The following is an 18,517-nucleotide window of genomic DNA, read 5'->3' as shown; positions in this document are numbered from 1 at the left end:
AAAAATAAATAAATGGCTTGACTATGAGATAAAAAAAAACAATCCATACTTACCCACTAATCCAGATTGACATTGGCTTTATCTGATTTTTTTTAATTGCCTCTTCTTCCATGTCCTTCAGGCTAGTCTTGAAGTTCTCCTTTGCAATTTTGATCATGAGATCAGTTTGCATATCAGAAGTATATCCATAGTAACCCTGAAGTTGAACCAAGCACAGCAATTTTCTTAATCAGTCTTCAATGCAAGAATAATCAATCCTGTTTCTCATTCACTATACTTTCTTGTTCCTAATGACACTCCATATTATGTTATAATGTGTTTTGCATATGTAGTTACTAAAATGTTGTTGCCTTTTAGTTCTAACTAATTCACAATAAAAGTGGCAGCCTTGGCACCTTCATCTTTGGATCAAGTCCCCTTTCAAAGACTAGAGCATAAAATCTAGGCTGACACTTCTTGTGATATTCACCAAATCGGAAATGCAATCTTTTTGAATGAGACATCAAACTAACCCTCTTTCTCCCCATTCAGGCAGCATTAAAAAATCCCAAGCATCATCAAAAGAATGTGCAAGCTTTGTTTATGTGATAGCCAATATTTACCTCTTAATCACTAAAATGCTGTGTTTCAAGTACATGCTTATAGAGCATGCAGGCATCAGACTTGTATTATCCATCCTCGTTTAAACCTTCTGGCTTGCTAGGCCATTTCAAAAAACAGTCAAGAGTCAATAGTATTAGTGAGTCTAGCTCCACTTATCCTGGCCAGATAAGGCAAGGAGTGATGGTCATTTGTCAACTAAATGGACTTTTGACAGTTCAGAAGATTCATGGTCTCTTTAACTGATATTAGATTTTAAATCCAGAATTGAAGTTATCTAGATGATGGTAACAACTTTGTAAGAGAATATTTTATATGTATATTATTATTTTGGAGAGTTCTTGGTGTTTTAATATCGCTGTTATAATGGAACAGTGTTGTTGAGACTATAAAGCTAAGGCAACACATTAAAAATCATAAAAACTTCAGATGATGGAAATATGAAATAAAATGAGAAAAATGTAGGAAGCACACAACAGTTCATCAACCTAAAGCTTTAATCCCGTTTCTCTTTCCACAGATCTGCATGATTTGCTGAATGTTTCCAGCGTTTTCTGTTTATGTACTAACTTGGTATTAAAATAGTATAAGGGTGAGAAGCAAACCATGATGATCAGTTATTTCAATAAAACAACGCTAACTGCAAAAAACATGTTGAAAGAGAATTATGTTTAAAACTTGCAGAATGTGAAAGTCAGGGCTTTATTTTAGACCAAGGTGTAACAGTTAAAGAAGATGGATAGCATGGGATAGAACAATCTACCAGGAATACAATAACAAATCATAGTACTTGAAACAAGTAAATTAGGGGCAGATTAAGTAATACAGATAACAAAGAAGGATTTAAATGTCCAAAGGGCTATGCTACTGAAGCAAGCAATATTTCTTGACAGAATTCTGGACAATTATTGTGAAGGTCCCATTCAAGGAATAGCTTAGTCTACAAAAAAAAACAGGGTAGTAATGAATAAAACGTAGAGCATTTTCCCCAAGGACTGGGGCAAAAATCACTCAGGAAATTGGTAGTTAGAATCTAGGATCAAAGGGAATATAAGGTTTGGGGTTAAAGAGAAAGAGAGAGAGAGATATAGGGAGAGAGGTCAAGCATGATCAGAAGGAAGAGAACCTGTAGTCAACAGTAGGAGAAATAGGGATCTATGACACATTCAGTTGAGGGGTGGGTGCCTCTGAGTTTTCAAGGAACAGACTATAACTATCATCTTTGTTAAATATTGCTTCTATGAAGACACATCTTCTTTTCCCCTTTTAACATTTCAAAGGAACAGCTCCGCACAGCTCTCTGGTTCACTTTCACCTCTACCAACAGCTATTCCCCTTCCCACAGCACTTTCCCATTCCACTGCAGGTGATGCAACACCAGCCCTTTCACCTCCTCTCTTCACACCTTCCAGGAACCCAAGCTATTCTTCCAGTGAAGTAGCTGATTCATTTTCTTCCAATTTAGTGTATTGCATTTGGTGCCCATTGTGTGGTTTTCTCTAGATTGGGTAACTACTTTTTGGACAATTTAATTCACCACCAGGATGTTCTTGGGCCTTCAGTTGGTTGTCACTTTAATTTTCCATCCCAGTCCGATCTCCCTGTCTTTGGTTCCTTATGGTTTTTTTTAATGAAGCCCAATGTAAACTCAAGGAACAGCATCTTATTGTCCATCTAGCAATCTGAAGCCTTTGGGGCTTAATATTGAATTTAACAATTTCAGATGACTAGCCTTTCTTGAACTAGCCGATTCTAATGCGAGGTCATTTACCCGTGATATTAATCCAGTTTTTCTTCTCGCATAGATGCTGCCTGACCTGAGTATTTCCAGCATTCACTTTTACTTTATATTTTCAGCAACTCCTGTGTTCTGGATCTCACAGTTCCAGCAATGATTCATAACCCCTCTCCACCATCCTCATTTGTCTCCCTCTCTTACGCTTCCTCCAGACAGATCAGCTATCATTAACAAGTGTTCACCATCCTCTCTCAGAAGGCACCAACAGATCTCCACCCTCTCACCGATATTCACATTGATCTCTCCACCTCACTCCCTCCTTCACAACTTAAGACATGCTTGTTTCCTCTCTTTTCCCATTTCTGATGAAACATCATCAACCTGAAAGATCAACTCTTTCTCTCTCTCCACAGATGCTGTCTGACCTGCTTAATATTTCTAGCATTTTCTGTTTTTTTAGTTCAAAACTGGTTACTAGTTGAAGCTCGTCACAGCCAGACACAGGAACAAAAAAAGTTATGGTTAATATTCTTTGGGGTTTGAAATCCTGTTATGTAGTAATACATTTATTTATGAATTCACCTTAAATTTCTTTGCTACTCTAATAGTTAAAAATACTTGCATTTATGCAATGATTTTCATATCTCTAGATCACCCTAGAGTTTAAGAACATGCAGGCAGAGAGGGAATGGGTGACTGCTAAAGAGAAGGACCAGGTAGGTGGTGCTGGAGCCCCATGAACCTATCAGTGCTGAGTATTGGTGAGGCAATGGTTCCTCTGGAGAGTGCAGTCAGAACAAAATTCCCAGCACCATGGAAGACTCAGCTGCGTCGGCTCCTCCACAATTATCCTCAACACCTGTGGGTCCTCAGCCCCTTAATATACTCCCTATACACTCATGACCATGTGGCCAAATTTTGCTCTGACTCCATTGACAAGTTTGCAGATGTCACCACTGTAGTGGGCCAAATCTCAAACAACAACGAGATGGAGTACAGGAAGGAGATAGAGAGCCTAGTGGGATGGTGTCAAGACAACAACCTTTCCCTGAATGTCAGTAAAACAAAGGAACTGGTCATTGACTTCAGGAACTGGAGTGGAATACACGCCAAAGTCAAAGTTGAGTTAATTGTCAGATGCACAAGTACATGTATGCACAGGTGCAATGAAAAACTTACTTGCAGCAGCATCACAGGCACATAGTATCAGACACACAACAATCACAAGAAAAACTTAAATTAAGCATAAATTATACAAAACTATACAAGAAAGAACACAATTAGAACAAAAAAAACCAAATTCCATTGTAGTGCAAAGTGGTCACAGTGTTGCTGCACTGAGGTAATGATTAGGGTTGTTCTGGTTGGTTCAGGAACTGAATGGTTGAAGGGAAGTAGCTGTTCTTGAACCTGGCGGCATGTGACTTCAGGCTTCTGTACCTCCTGCCCAATGGTAGCTGAGAGAAGATGGTATGGCCCAGATGGTGAGGATTTTTGGTGACAGGTGTTGCCTTCCAAAGGCAGCGCCCCATATAGTTACTACCGATGGTGGGAGAGATTTGCCCATGATGTATTGGGCTGAGTCCACTACCCTCTGCAGCTTCTTATGTTCCTGAGCATTCGAATTGCCATATCAGACCATGATGCAACCAGTCAGGATACATTCAACAGTACATCTATAGAAGTTTGATAGTGTTCGGTGACGAGCCGAACCTCCTTAACCTTCTAAGAAAATAAAGACGCAGCCGTGGCTTCTTTGTGATTTACATCTATGTGGTGGGTCCAGGACAGGTCATCCGATATGTTAACGCCCAGGAATATGTTATGCACCTGTCTGTATCAATGGTGCTGAGGTGCAAATGGTTGACAGCTTCAAGTTCCCAGATGTAAGTATCACCAACAATTTGTCCTGGTCCAGCCACGTAGATGCTTTGGCCAAGAAAGCATACCAAAGCCTCTACTTCTCAGAAGGCTAAGGAAATTCGTCATGTCCCTGATGACTCTTACCAATTTTAACAGATGCACCATAGAAAGCATCCTATCCGGATACATTACAGCTTAGTATGGCAACTGCTCTGCCTAAGACTGCAAGAAATTGCAGAGTTGTGAATGCAGCCCAGTCCATCATGCAAACCAGCCTCCCCTACATTGACTCTACCCACACTTCCTGCTGCCTCGGGAAAGCAGCCAACATGATCAAGGACCCCTCCCACCCTAGTCATTCTCTCTTCTCCCCTCTCATGTCGGGCAGAAGATACAAAAGCTTGAGAGCATGTACCATCAGACATCTCGCTGTTATCAGACTCTTGAACGGATCTCTTAAACAGTGAAGATGAACTCTTGATCTCCCAATCTATCTCGCTGTGGCCCTTTCACTTTATTTGATTAACTGAACTGCACTTTTTCTGTAATTGCAACGCTATATTCTGCATTGTATTTTTCTTTTTACCACCTTGACATACTTATATATCAGGTGATCTGTCTGGAGGTCACACAAAAATTTTTTTTTACTGTATCTCAGTACATGTGATAATAATAAACCAATACCAATACCAAAGGTATACATTTGAAGAAATTTTTCATAGTATAGGAGAATAAGAGAGTGCACTGTAGCCCCTTCTCTCTATCCAAACAACATTCTAACTCACCACATATGTTTACAAAGTTACAACACAGCTAGGAACTACTAGAATTATATGTCATCCCGCAACTTTTCAAAAACTTGGCACATATTGTTCAGAAAAACCTATGACAAAGAGAACTAATTCATCTTCTAACATATTTCCAATTTGAAAACAGCTGTTTGAACAATATACATATCCTACCTGCACGTACTCCATAAATTCATTGAATCCACCTAATAGTGATCCCTTTCCTCCACGGTCCACAAGTTCTCGCCATATGATTGGGGAATGTTCATGCTTCCAGTCATTTTTTTCACATAATGATTGAAGCCATGGCTAGACAAACATAATATGCAATAACATGATGCATTTACTTTCTTGGATCTCAAAGTTAAACATAATCACCTGTAGCTGAGGGAATGTACAATGTTAAAGAAAAAACAAAACCAAAGTGAAAGTATTTTTCAGTATTGTGGAACAGAAAATCTTTCAATTACATTCCAAAAATCCTTTGCTTTCACTACTGTAGTTGTATTGTTTTTCCAGATCTACATGAAAATTATATTTTGTGTTATAAGTGCATTGTTTTTGTTGCACACTTATCTAAAGTCTAATTAGGACATCTCCAGACAATTCTTACCAGAGCCATGTATCCTTTACTGCTTCCTGTTTCCACTTAAAGTGTTTCCACTGCCTGATCCCTTTTACTAAAAGCCCTTTTTATTGCTAAAATTTGTGCTATTCCTCATTTGCTCTGTCCTTTCCAGAGTTAGTTAACAATCAATCAGGTCAGATACTAAAGCAATGTAATGGCTTCTGTATCATTTGGTACCATGTTGCTTGGTGAGTTATCTAAAGCAGAGGTTTTCAACCTGTGGTCCGGGTTGCCAAGGGGTCCACAAGCAAGCCAAGAAAAAAATGGAAAAGCGACCTGTTATAAAGACGTAGCTTACTTGCTTGCTCCAGTTTTCCACTATTCAGAAAATCGGTCGTATCTATTCTATCTGTTATTGGCGACAATCTTAGAGACTTAGATGGTGTTCCCTTCTGGTAAGCTGCCGCTTAATATTTGATTTGTGCAGTCAGAGTAGTCAGTAGTGGTCACTACTCACTACTATTCTGTTGTGCACTGTAGTGTTAGCGAGACTGAGTGACGTTGTTGGTGTGCCTTAATAATATTGCTTACTTACTGTGCATTTACGCCACAGTGACGTCACTGTTAAACGAAAAGTGCGCAAGCGTGTACATTTTAGATTAGTTTTGATAATTTTGTTTATCAGTAATAGGAATTAAATTGTCCAGCGTGTATTGCTGAGTATGGAGAAATTTCTGAAGAGAAAAGCTGACCAGAAACCGGAAGATTCTGATGATGAAGGGGATAAGGGTAACCGAAAGAGAAAACAACGCAAGTACCATCCAGAATACATTTCATATGGCTTCATCGCAGTGGGGACAAATGTGGACCAACCTCTCTGTGTTGTGTGTTTGCAAACACTGTCCAACGATGCAATGAAACCAGCGAAACTGAAGCGCCATTTAACAACAGTGCATCCAGATATTGCCAGTAAGCCGAAGGAAGGGAGCTGTACCTCAAGCAGAAAGGCAAAATGACAGCCTAAGCCAGCGTAAATGAGAAGGCTCTTTGTGCATCATATTTGGTACCATTATGAATAGCACATTCCAGAAAGCCTCACACAATTGGAGAAGAGCTTATACCGCCTGCAGCAGTAGATATGTGCGAAGTTGTACTGGGAAAAGAGTCCAGTCAAAAACTGAAAGCCATTCCACCATCTGATGACACAGTAAGCAGAAGACTTGGCGATATGGCAGAAGATATACAGAGCCAGCTGATAGCACATCTTCAGCAAGTCAGATTTGTGATTCAGCTCAATGAAAGTACTGATGTTGCCAGTGCTGCGCAATTGTTGGTTTATGTTTGATATTGCTGGGAAGGAGAGGCTTTGGAAGACTTTTTGTTTTGCAAGGCGCTCTCAGGGCATACAACTGGTGAAGAACTTTTCCGTGTGCTTGACACTTTTTTTGTACAATTGGCATTGGTGTGGACACAGTGTATTGGAGTATGCACGGATGGTGCTGCTGCAATGACGGGACAGAAGTCGGGTCTAGTCGCACGAGTGAAAGAAGTAGCTCCACATGTAGCAGCAACCCACTGCATGATTCACTGTGAGGCTTTGGCTGCAAAGGATGTGGATGAAAATCTTGCGGATGTGTTTTCTACGTACATTAAAATCGTTAACTTTATCAAAGCCAGACCGCTCAATCATCATTTGTTTGAAAACATATGCCGTGAAATGGAAGCCGAGCATAAGCATTTGTTGCTACATACAGCAGTCAGATGGCTGTCACTAGGACGCATTGTGCAGCGTGTATATGAATTGTGAGATGAACTGCTCATTTTTCTAAATGAACATAACGGATCGTTGGCACAGTTCTTGACAGATGAGACGTGGGTTGCCAGATTAGCTTATCTTGCAGATATTTTCAACATTTTTAACAGCTTAAATCTATCATTGCAAGGACCTGGCTCAAATGTTCTGAAAACGCATGACAAAATCAATGCCTTCCAGAAAAAAACTCCGTATCTGGAAGGGAAGATGCGAGTAAGGCGTCTATGATATGTCTCCGTTGCTAGCTGACTTTCTGACAGTGAATGAGACTAAGACAGAAGCCATTGCGAGCACCGTTTTGAACCATATTCAACAGCTGTCACATTATTTCCATGAGTATTTCGGCGACGATGACACAAGCACGTTTGATTGGATTCGAAATCCGTTTGAATGCATGTTTACTGATTTAACTGGATGTGAACAAGAAGAATTGGCTGAACTGTCATCTGACAGGACTTTGCGCTTGCAGTTCAACCGAATGTCACTGTTGTCGTTCTGGATAGCATGTTCCCAGGAGTATCCACTGCTGTCCAGCAAAGCCGTCAATGTTCTGTTACCATTTGCAACCACTTACTTGTGCGAAATAGCATTTTCTGCAGTCACTGCCATGAAAACCAAATACAGATTAAGACTGAATACTAAGGATGACATACGAGTATGTTTGTCGCACATACCACCATGCTTGGACAAACTCTGCAGTGAAAAACAGGCACAACCTTCACATTGAACTGAACACTGTAAGACACCGCTGGTAATTATCGGTGATTGAAATAGTCACTATTTCAATAGGGCCTTAGTGCAGTAATTTAAGTGTTGTATGCATGAATTATCAATTGTTTGATTTTGTGGGCTTTGGTGGTCTGCCATCTAACAAGGACATGTTCTGGGGGCCGCGGCATGATAAAGGTTGAAAACCACTGATCTAAAGTATTCTCTGATCTTTCTGATTGCTCAGTTTTAATAGACTTCTAGAAAGAGTTAAGGGATTGTGGTGCTCTGTGATCTTTAACACTATTTACCCCACCTGGACAAGTTCAGGCCAAATTCAGAGTATAAATGTCAGGGAAAACTACCTACACACCTAGCTTGTCAACACATGGTTAAACACATTTATGCACATAGAAAGCTCTGCTCTAAAATCTGCACTGTTTCCATGGCTACTGGTGATATTGAATATTACTAACTCCACAGCGAGAAGGAATTTAGTTACAAAAAGATCATGCGAGTTCAGAATCTTCACCGTGTAAAGATACAAACCCACCCACCAAGACAGAGGTTTAAGTCAAGAAAGATTTCTGGTCATACTTAGTCCAACTTCCATCAAACAGACTGGATTGTTGGCAATGGTATCGAACAAAATGTTAAGCAAAAATCAGATTTTGGGTTTCTGGCTGCAGTGTAACTATTGGACCAAGCTGAACCATGTTTGTGTATGAAACAGAATCGTGCTTATTTAAAGAAAAGAATGGAGCATCAAAGACTCCCACATCACAAACTCTTGTCCTGAATTTGTACATATTGGCCCAGATATCATCAACTGGCTATCACATCTCAACTTAGAACTTTAATTAGCTAGCAAACATTTTGATATTGCTTGCCCTGTCAATATGAAATAAATCATTTTCCATGAAAAAGCAGTGGTGGGGTGTCTTGAACCATGTGATGAAGGCACTGTGCAGTGTTGTTAGGTAGAAAGTTCAAGAATGTTGATACATCAGTGATGAAGGAACAGCAATATATATCCAAGCACCTTGTTTGGTTAAAGCACTTGTACATGTTTTTCAGTTATACACAGTCACTACAGATGCAATCCGTTAACTAGCTTCCTTGATCTGTTTGACCTCCTCAACTGTGTGCTTCTTGATGTTGTACTTGCTCCTGGAACTGAGTAACTTGCAACTATTCACCTGACTCACTACATTTCTGTGATTCTTGAACAGTTGTTGATCTCAGAAGTAGATTTGTCGTCATTGCCTTACTTCAGTAACTACAAGCACACAGATCCATACGAACATTACTGACATAATTTCCAATACCAACTACCTATCTTTTCAGACTATATATTTGGACTACTTCATCAAGATCTCACTACCGAGTCCTGTACTTGCTCATAGCTCTGATGACTCTGACTTTTGCACTCAACGTAGAACATAGAACATTGAAAAGTACAGCACAGGAACAGGCCCTTCACCCCATGATGTTGTGCTGAACTAATTAAACTAGTAATTAAAAGACTACTAGTCCCTTCTGCCTACACAAGTCCAAATCCATCCATTCTCTGCATATTCACATGCCTATTTAAGAGTCTCTTAAATGCCTCTATCTTATTTGCCTTCATTACCATCCCTGGCAGTGGATTCCAGACACCCACTACTCTCTGTATAAAAAAACTTGCCCTGCTCATCTCCTTTGAACTTAACCCCGTCACCTTAAATGCATGCCCTCTGGTATTAGACATTTCGACCCTGGGAAAAAGACACTAGCTGTCTACTCTATCTATGCCCCTCATAATCTTATTAACTTCTATCAGGTCTCCCCTCAGCCTCTGCTGCTCCAGAGAAAACAACCCAGGTTTGTCCAACTTCTCCTCATAGCACATGCCCTCTAATCCAGGCAGCATCCTGGTGAAGCTCTTCTACACCCTCTCCAAAGCCTCCACATCCTTCCTATAATGGGGCAACCAGAATTGAATGCAATACTCCATATGCAGCCTAACCAGAGCTTTACAAAGCTGCAACGTAACTTCCTGACTCTCGAACTCAGTGCCTCGACTAATAAAGGCAAGCATGCCATATGCCTTCTTTACTATCCCATCAACCTGTGCAGCCACTTTCAGGAAGCTGTGGACGGACCCCAAGATCCCTCTGTACATCAACAGTTAACTGCCATTGACTGTGTACTGTCCCTTTACATCTTATTTCCCAAAGTACCACACCTCACACTTGGCCAGATTAAGCTCCATTTGTCATTTCCCCACCCATATCTGCAACTGACTTGTATCCCACTGTATCCTTTGGCAACCTTCTACACTATCCACAACACCACCAACCTTTGTATCATCTGCGAACTTACTAACCCACCCATCCATGTGTTCCTCCAAGTCATTTATATACTATATCACAAACAGCTGAGGTCCCACTACAGATTCCGGAGGAATATCACTAGCCTTGGACCTCCAGCCAGAATATCCCATCGACCACTACCCTCTGTCTTCTACGGGCATGCCAATTCTGAATCCAAATGGCCAAGTCACCATGGATCCCATGCATCTCAATCTACTGGATGAGCCTACCATGTGGGACCTTGTCAAATGCCTTACTAAAATCTATGTAGACAATATCCACAGTTCTACCCTTATCAATCACCTTTGTCACCTCCTCAAAAAAGTCAACCAAATTAGTAAGAAATGCATGACACAAAACCATGCTGGCTGTCCCTAATTAAACTATGGCTCTCCAAATGCTCTTAAATCCTATCCCTAAGAATCCTCTCCAATAACTTCCCTATCACTGATGTTAAACTCACTGGTCGATAGTTACCAGGATAATCCCTATTTCCCATTTTATACAACAGTATAACATTAGCTATTCGCCAGTCCTCTGGGACCGCCTGTAGCTAAAGAAGACATGAAGATCTTGGTCAAGGCCCCAGCAATCTCATCTCTTACCTCTCTCAATAACTTGGGGTATATCCCATTAGGCCCTGGGAACTTGTCCATCTTAACATTCTTCAAGAGACCTAACACTACCTCTTCCGTAAGCTCAAAATGCCCCAGCATATTAGCACACTCCACACTGAACTCACTATTCTCCACGTCCTTCTCCTTGGTGAATACTGATGCAAAGTATCATTTAGGACCTTGTCCATATCCTCCACCTCCAAGCACGTTTCTTCCTTTATCCTTGAGTGGTCTACCCTCTCCCTAAATATCCTATTGCTCTTAATGTAGGTGTAGAATGCCTTGGGATTGTCTTTAATTCCACTTGCCAAGGACTTTTCATGGCCCCTCTTGGCTCTCCTAATTCCCTTCTTGAGTTCTTTTCTAGCTTCTTTATAATCTTCAAGGGCCCTGTTTGATTTTAGCTTCTTAAACCTTACATGCAATTTATTTTTCTTCTTGACTAAATTCACCACCTCCCTCGTAATCCAAGGATCCCTTACCTTACCATTCACATCCTTGCTTCTTACTGGAACATACCTGTCCCGTACTCTGTGCAGTTAGTCTTTAAACACACTCTGCATGTCAGATGTGGACAGCTATTCCCAATTAACTCTCCCTAGTTCCTGCCTAATACTCTTGTAGTTTGCCCTACCCCAATTTAATACTCTCCCGCAAGGTCCATACTTATCCTTATTCATAGCTATCTTAAAACTTATGGAGTTGTGATCATTGTTTCCTAAATGTTTTCCCACTGAAAGGTCAGTCTCACTTAAAGTTGCTTTACTTTTCTTTGAAACATTGCTTTCTACTCCAATTGCTGCCTCTCTATTCTTCCCAATAGGTTAGGGTGCACTAAGTTCAATTGTGTGCAAAGACAGTGATGCATTATCAGTGCTGCCAGAGTAAAACAAGCAGTAGAGTTTAGAGTTGTATGTTATTTAGAGGTTCATCATGAAGCTATAGTAATCTTGACACATTTGCTTCTTTCAGGCTTCTTTTAATACATGTGCACAATTCTCTGCTTACCTCATTGGAAGCAAGATGATATATTGGTATTGGTATTGGTTTATTATTGTCACTTGTACCGAGGTACAGTGAAAAGCTTGTCTTACAAACCGATCGAACAGGTCAATTCATTACACAGTGCAATTACATTGAGTTAGTACAAAGTGCATTGATGTAGTACAGGTAAAAACAGTAACAGTACAGAGCAAAGTGTCACAGCTACAGAGAAAGTGCAGTGCAATAAGGTGCAGGGTCACAACAAGGTAGATCGTGAGGTCATAGTTCATCTCATTGTATAAAGGAACCGTTCAATAGTCTTATCACAGTGGGGTAGAAGCCGTCCTTAAGTCTGGTGGTATGTGCCCTCAGGCACCTGTATCTTCTACCCGATGGAAGAGGAGAGAAGAGAGAATGTCCCAGGTGGGTGGAGTCTTGGATTATGCTGGCTGCCTCACCAAGACAACGAGAGGTAAAGACAGAGTCCAAGGAGGGAAGGCTGGTGTCCGTGATGCACTGGGCTGTGTCCACAACTCTCTGCAGTTTCTTGTGGTCCTGAGCAGAGCAGTTGCCGTACCGTGATACATCCAGATATGGAGAACTTAACTGTTAGATGAAGTTGCTTCATCACATAAAACTCTCAAAAACATATGAAGTAAACTATGATCCATTACTGGACAATAATACTGCTAGTATTCCATACATGTTAAAGATCTGCCTCATGATGCCAGCAAATACCTACATGCTTGTCTTTAATCCCTTTGAGTGTGCATCAATGAAAACGGAAATGATCACTCCCCTTTTGATAAATGTCCACATGGATTCATTGAAGTGCTGATTTGGCCATTGCCATTGTTGTAATATTGCTTTTGATTAGTAATATTCCACATTGCTGGAAAAATGTACAGAGTTATACAAATTTCTCCAACTTTTATCCAACAGTTCACAAATACACAAAGCTTCTGGCAATCATATTGAAGTTTCCAATACATTTGGCATGTAGTTTGTCTACAGTCCTTCTCTGACAGCACTTGAAGTGACTACCCAATTTAAATATCCTTGATTTGTTAGTAATTCAAACTTGCAATTATAAAGTGGTTATAAAGCTTTGTTTGGACACTTGTCCAGAATATGTTCCTACACCTGCTTTGGTTCTACATCTTTCTGGGTCACCTGAAAAATCTCGATGGCTGTTACTGGGAATTATCCTTCTACAAGTTACAGCGTGAATATTGAACTTTCATGACCAATATCAGATGACTCATGGGGTACTCTGGACAGAACATAAGCTTTAATCAGTAAACATAACAGTGTAATTATTTTTCAGACATGTTCACCAGTCTTTTCCTATTGCTCAGTGTAGTCCAATACCACAAGGGGTAACCCAAGACTCTGACCATTTTAGCAGACTATACTCTGCATCTGTCCTAAGACTTGCAAGCCTTAAACAGGGAAGATGATTGAACTGTTTGTCATATGTGTCCTTCCCTAAAATGGATCCGTCTGCCACTGTGCCAATCTACATCTCTAATGACTTTCTGTCAGGAGTGTGGCCTTAAATTCTGTTTTTGTCCTCCCACAGCCTTTAATTTCATATGCCTAATTTATAGCTTTTTGTAATCACATATGACTGTGGGTTGAAGTATTTTCCCCCCAAACCGCCACCTCAAATGAGACAGCTGTAGGTTTCTGTGGAGCTACTAAGTTAGTAAGTGTGAAACATACATTGGAACAGATTTCCATAAGTAATATTTCTTTCTAGCATTCCCACACTGCAGAGTTCAAAACCTGTGCATTTTCAACACTGTTTTCCACCACAAGGATGTAATGGTCTTGAACAATATCTCTACCCTCTCCACAAAGGACGTGAATAATTCACAGACCATGTTATACAACATCTGCCTGATTATGAATACCCTGAAGCCACAATTTCCTTTCTTTCCCCAATAAATCAGTGTCACAGTACTCAAGCCTCCAGTGAGCTTCGACTTGTCCTCTTAGCTCACTGGACTATTTACAGACTTATACCACCCTCCTTTCTTTAAATTCTTTAAAAAAAATCAGTTGATGCAACTTTAACACTGAGTACTGGGGTCTATAAAGCAAACAAACTACCTGCATTGATCTGACACTTCTTTCCCTCCGCCCCCCCCCCAACCCCAGAATGTGAAAAAAAAATGGACTTATTGATCCTGAAACCAGAGGACAGAAACTTCAGGGGCCATTTCCTGCTGCCTTTCCTTGCAGCCATGGAATTTTATGTCCACGAGATGAGGAAACTACCCTTAATGGTGTAATGCACATTTTTCTAATTTGTTTTCCCAATTACAGGGGTTCCTCAGGTTGTGGAATGCCTGACTTACAGAAATTTGACTTTACGCAAATTCTCCCATGAAGTTTTTAAAGCATTTTTCAACAGAGGAAAGCTAGTTACAGAAAAGCAAACATCTTCAGGGATTATGGAAAAGGGGTAGCGGCTAGTTAATTCAAAAGGCAACCAGTCTTCAAAAAAAATGTTTTCATGTAACCTCCCCACAGTAATCAAACAGATACATTGTTTTCAAACATGCAGCCGCCAGTTCACAGTGGGAGGCCACTTAGGAGATTTGCTAAGGAAACTGACAAGGCCAATTCTTCTATTAACACTTGTAAAATACTTCATCAAACAATGTAACATCCATTGATACTTTAAGGCCATCAAAACTAGCCATTGGATGTGGGACATTCTGATTCCAGACCACTGTAGCTACACGGGGAAGACAATAAGTAGATGTTCATGTTAGTTGACCTTCATTGAAATTGTTTGTTTCTGACTTACAGAAAAATCCGTTAACAGTCCCCAGGAATGGAACCCTTACTTAACCCAGGACTGCCAGTAATTTTTTTAACTTTTCCAAATCTTGTTGTCTGTGCTCGGGTGGGCCTTGGATACTCCCAAAATTCTGTTAAATTGTAGTTACAATAACAGTTACAGGGCACATGCGCTTCCAATGAAACCATTTACCTTAACATCAATAAACTCCTGCATTTGTTGCTTACATCATAAGATATATTTACGTAACTATTCAAATAAATTTGACAAATTCTGACAAGCAATTACCAAACTTCCTAGACTGTTGTCCAGGGGAGCAGAAGTGGGATACTGAGGCACCAAAGATCTTCCCTTCAGGGTAAGGCCTTCAGTAGGCTTCGTTTATTAAAGCCTAGAACAAATAAGACTATTTTCTTGGTACACTGCACCATGTAGTGATTCAAAATATGCAGGGAGAGCTCACAAATTGACTCTACATACCTCTGCAATATACAGTATATCACCACAACAAAAGATGGTAAATCCAAATGATAAAATAATTCACATAGTAACATTAAAGCTGCTAAAGGCACCTTCATTCACATCTCCTACATGTTGAAAAGTCTCTGCAAAATTCCATACATGTTCAGAAATCAATGCCATATTTTTCACATCAGCAACTCACAGGCTTCTTGAAAGAATACAGAGGAAATTTATAAGCTTTTTTTAAAAATTCATCCTCATTGGTAACAGTTCCCTAAAGGAAGAGCCCTTAACATTTCTTCAGTGAGAGACTGTCACATAACTCCCAGCTAAACTGGAGCCCAAGCTAGAAAGTACAGTATACTAATTTACTGGATCAAATTATTCTAATGGCTAGGGAGGTACATAAGACAATGCATCTGGCCTCTCGATCTAACACTGTCTAATCCTGGATTCACCATTGATTTCAGGGGCATTCCATAGTTTACTGAGTTTTTTTGAGAATTAAGACGTAACTCACCTGCCAATCTTCAGGATGCTTGACAATCTTATGAACCTTGAAATCTGGCAAGCTTTGCAAAAGATGATCTGCCACAATTTCACACTTGGCAAAATAAGGACAATTTGCCCTGCCTGCAACAATTGAAACAAATCATAGAATTCGTTGGATCAGGAAAAGGTCAGTGGTTCATTTTTCTCAGACTAAGCTCGCTTTCACCCTACCTGTTAATGTTCCTTCAGAAATGCATTAATGTTTCTTAAGTCCATTTATACAACCACTTCCAGGACCTTATCCTGTTCATCTTTAACAACTTGGGATGGAAAACTGGTTGCTGCAGTTCATACGTTGCTACAGAGATGATACTTCAAAATTAGTTACTAGGTTACAAAGCATTTTTGATCAATCTGAGATGCTGAAAGGTGCAATCCTTTTCTTCTGTTTCATTCATTCAACCCAGCTTTTAAAAATTAATCCTCTCCAATTTTTTTCCCAGGACAGTTTATACATTCCTTTTGCGTGAGTATGAGAAGGAGATCCTCAGGATTTTTCAATTATCTGCTACTAATGAGGAATAGTACTCTCACCAGAATCAGATTTCCATGCCACACTCCACAAAGTTGTGGATGAAATCCACTCTAGGGCAATACTGAGGGACCGCTGAGCCCAGGGTTACCACCTTTAGATGCGACAGGGTAATCCAAAACTCCAAAAGCATTGTCAGAGGTACATTAGTTTTCCCTTGCACTATTCAAAGAAGAGCATGGGACTTCTTCTATTGTATTATCCAACATTTACTTCTTAACAATTAGCATTAAAACTCATTATTTGGTTTTGTTTTAAAGTGTTCATGAATGTGGATATTACTGACAATGATAGCATGTATTGTCCATCCTCAATTGCCCTTGAACTCAGGACGCAATTTAGAGTCAACCAGATTGGTGGGTCTGTAATCATACTGAGGCTAGAGTAGTTATGGATGGTAGTACTCCTTCTCTTTGGAACATTAGGGAATTCACTGCTATTTCAGGTCTTTCTTGTGCTTATTTGCTGTCATATTCCCCTAAATTACAATATCATCTGCCAGGGTGTGAAGAGGAATTTAAGTTTGTTGACCTTTGGAAGAGCATCCTTAAAGTTATGGAGCAAACAAGTGCATGCACAGCCATAACCTCACAGTTTGTAAGATGATTATTGATATGCCCCCCCCCCCCCAACACCCTGCGCAATGTGTGCCCCTTCTGGTTACACACTACAATATAATTGGCTATAAATTATGTATATTATGGGCCCAAACCATTTGGGCATTTTAGTTATCCACATGAATATCCTATTCCAACTTACCCTAACAGCACAGCTTTTTAAATTCATTCCTCATACTTCATCTTTGAAACATCCCATTAATTTGTTACTTTGTTAATTCGCAAGATGTGAATTGGTAGGGTTTCCATTTTTGACCATCCCCAGCTGAGTGAAACACATTGGTGGGTCTAGGGTCACTTATACACCAGGCAGGCTCATATCTCTTGATATAAATATGGCCTCAAGATGCCAGCACAGTGAAGTAATCATTAGGTCACTGCAATACACATGATGCTGAAAAAATTTTATGCCTTACATATAATACATAAACGCAAGTTGGCTGCTTTATCACGTTATGGCCAGTCAGGATCACTGAATATGGATGTAAAAACCCACCCCCTCCCTCTCTGGCGAACCCGAAGTCAGTTGCCAATCACGTGTTAAATTCTCTTGCTTGCCTCATCCTTCCTGCTGCATAGGCCAGGGCATTGAGGCGAGTGTTAAATTCCACTGTTTGTCCTTTTCTTTGCCCTAAGGACAGGGCATTGCAGTCAGTAGACACTCTAGTTAAATTCCATTTCTTCCCCTTTCCTCTGCTCTGCTTCCCATGCCAGTGGTGCTGCAACCAGTGTTCTCCGTGTGTAATTCCACGGTTTGTCCTTTCCTCTGCCCTGCTTCTAAGGCCGAAGGCACTGAGGCCAGTCGCCAATCAGGTTAAATTATATTTCTTGCTCTTCGTCTATCCTACTGCCGGGGACACTGAAGCCAATGGTTCCACTGTTTGTCCCTGTCCCTTTCCCCTGCTTCCGTGCCTTTCTATTTCCCTTGTCCCTTTCTATTTCCCCTGTCCCTGCCCAGCCCCGCCGGTCCGACGACGTTCACTGTTGTACTTCTTAAATATAGACGGAATGAAATGTACAGTGAGAACTCCAGCCACCCGCTTACAGACTTAGCTTCATTTAACACTCCCGGACAAATCCAACTGACCTGCAACCACAAACTTCGCCATTTTGTTTGCAGTGTTGCCAGGCAACGGCAGCCGTCGGCCGGACCCCAATTACGGGTGCACAGGTGCACCTCCCATTGCTTCCCGGCTGCAAGAAGAGCCACAGTCATCAACAGTTGAGGCCTTTGATCAATCCATCTGCCAAGGCTCTGGGGAATATAATTCCCACCCCAAAACTTTAAAATAATATTGGAAGATATGGAGGAATTGAAGGTGGCTTCTTAGAAAGGAGAGGTGAAGTTAAACAAGGTACATTTCAACTCCAAAGAGCAGTGCAGAAATAAACCACAAGACTGATTCCTAATGCTAGAGAGGTCTCAGATCGGAGGGACGTCTGAAATATTTACAACCCTTCCAGTCCATAAAGGTGACTTTTTTGAGGAACATAATGTAGTTAAATAGA

General features: G+C 40.6%; 1 protein-coding gene across 1 annotated transcript in view; it reads right to left on the bottom strand.

Moving 5' to 3' along the window:
* The window catches only part of mdh1b (malate dehydrogenase 1B, NAD (soluble)), a 35,760-nt gene extending 17,643 nt beyond the window's left edge, over positions 1-18,117 (bottom strand). Inside the window, exons 1-4 of the mRNA XM_052011049.1 lie at positions 18,096-18,117; positions 15,828-15,961; positions 5,164-5,298; positions 54-196 (exon numbers count right to left, since the gene is read on the bottom strand). Coding sequence (XP_051867009.1) covers positions 54-196; positions 5,164-5,298; positions 15,828-15,961; positions 18,096-18,117 — 434 coding nt within the window. The remainder of the gene's footprint in view (positions 1-53; positions 197-5,163; positions 5,299-15,827; positions 15,962-18,095) is intronic.
* Positions 18,118-18,517: the final 400 nt, after the last annotated feature.

The sequence above is a fragment of the Pristis pectinata genome, chromosome 1 (genome assembly GCF_009764475.1).
Source record: "Pristis pectinata isolate sPriPec2 chromosome 1, sPriPec2.1.pri, whole genome shotgun sequence".
Lineage (NCBI taxonomy): Eukaryota > Metazoa > Chordata > Chondrichthyes > Rhinopristiformes > Pristidae > Pristis > Pristis pectinata.
This window is presented reverse-complemented; position numbering and strand designations above follow the sequence as displayed.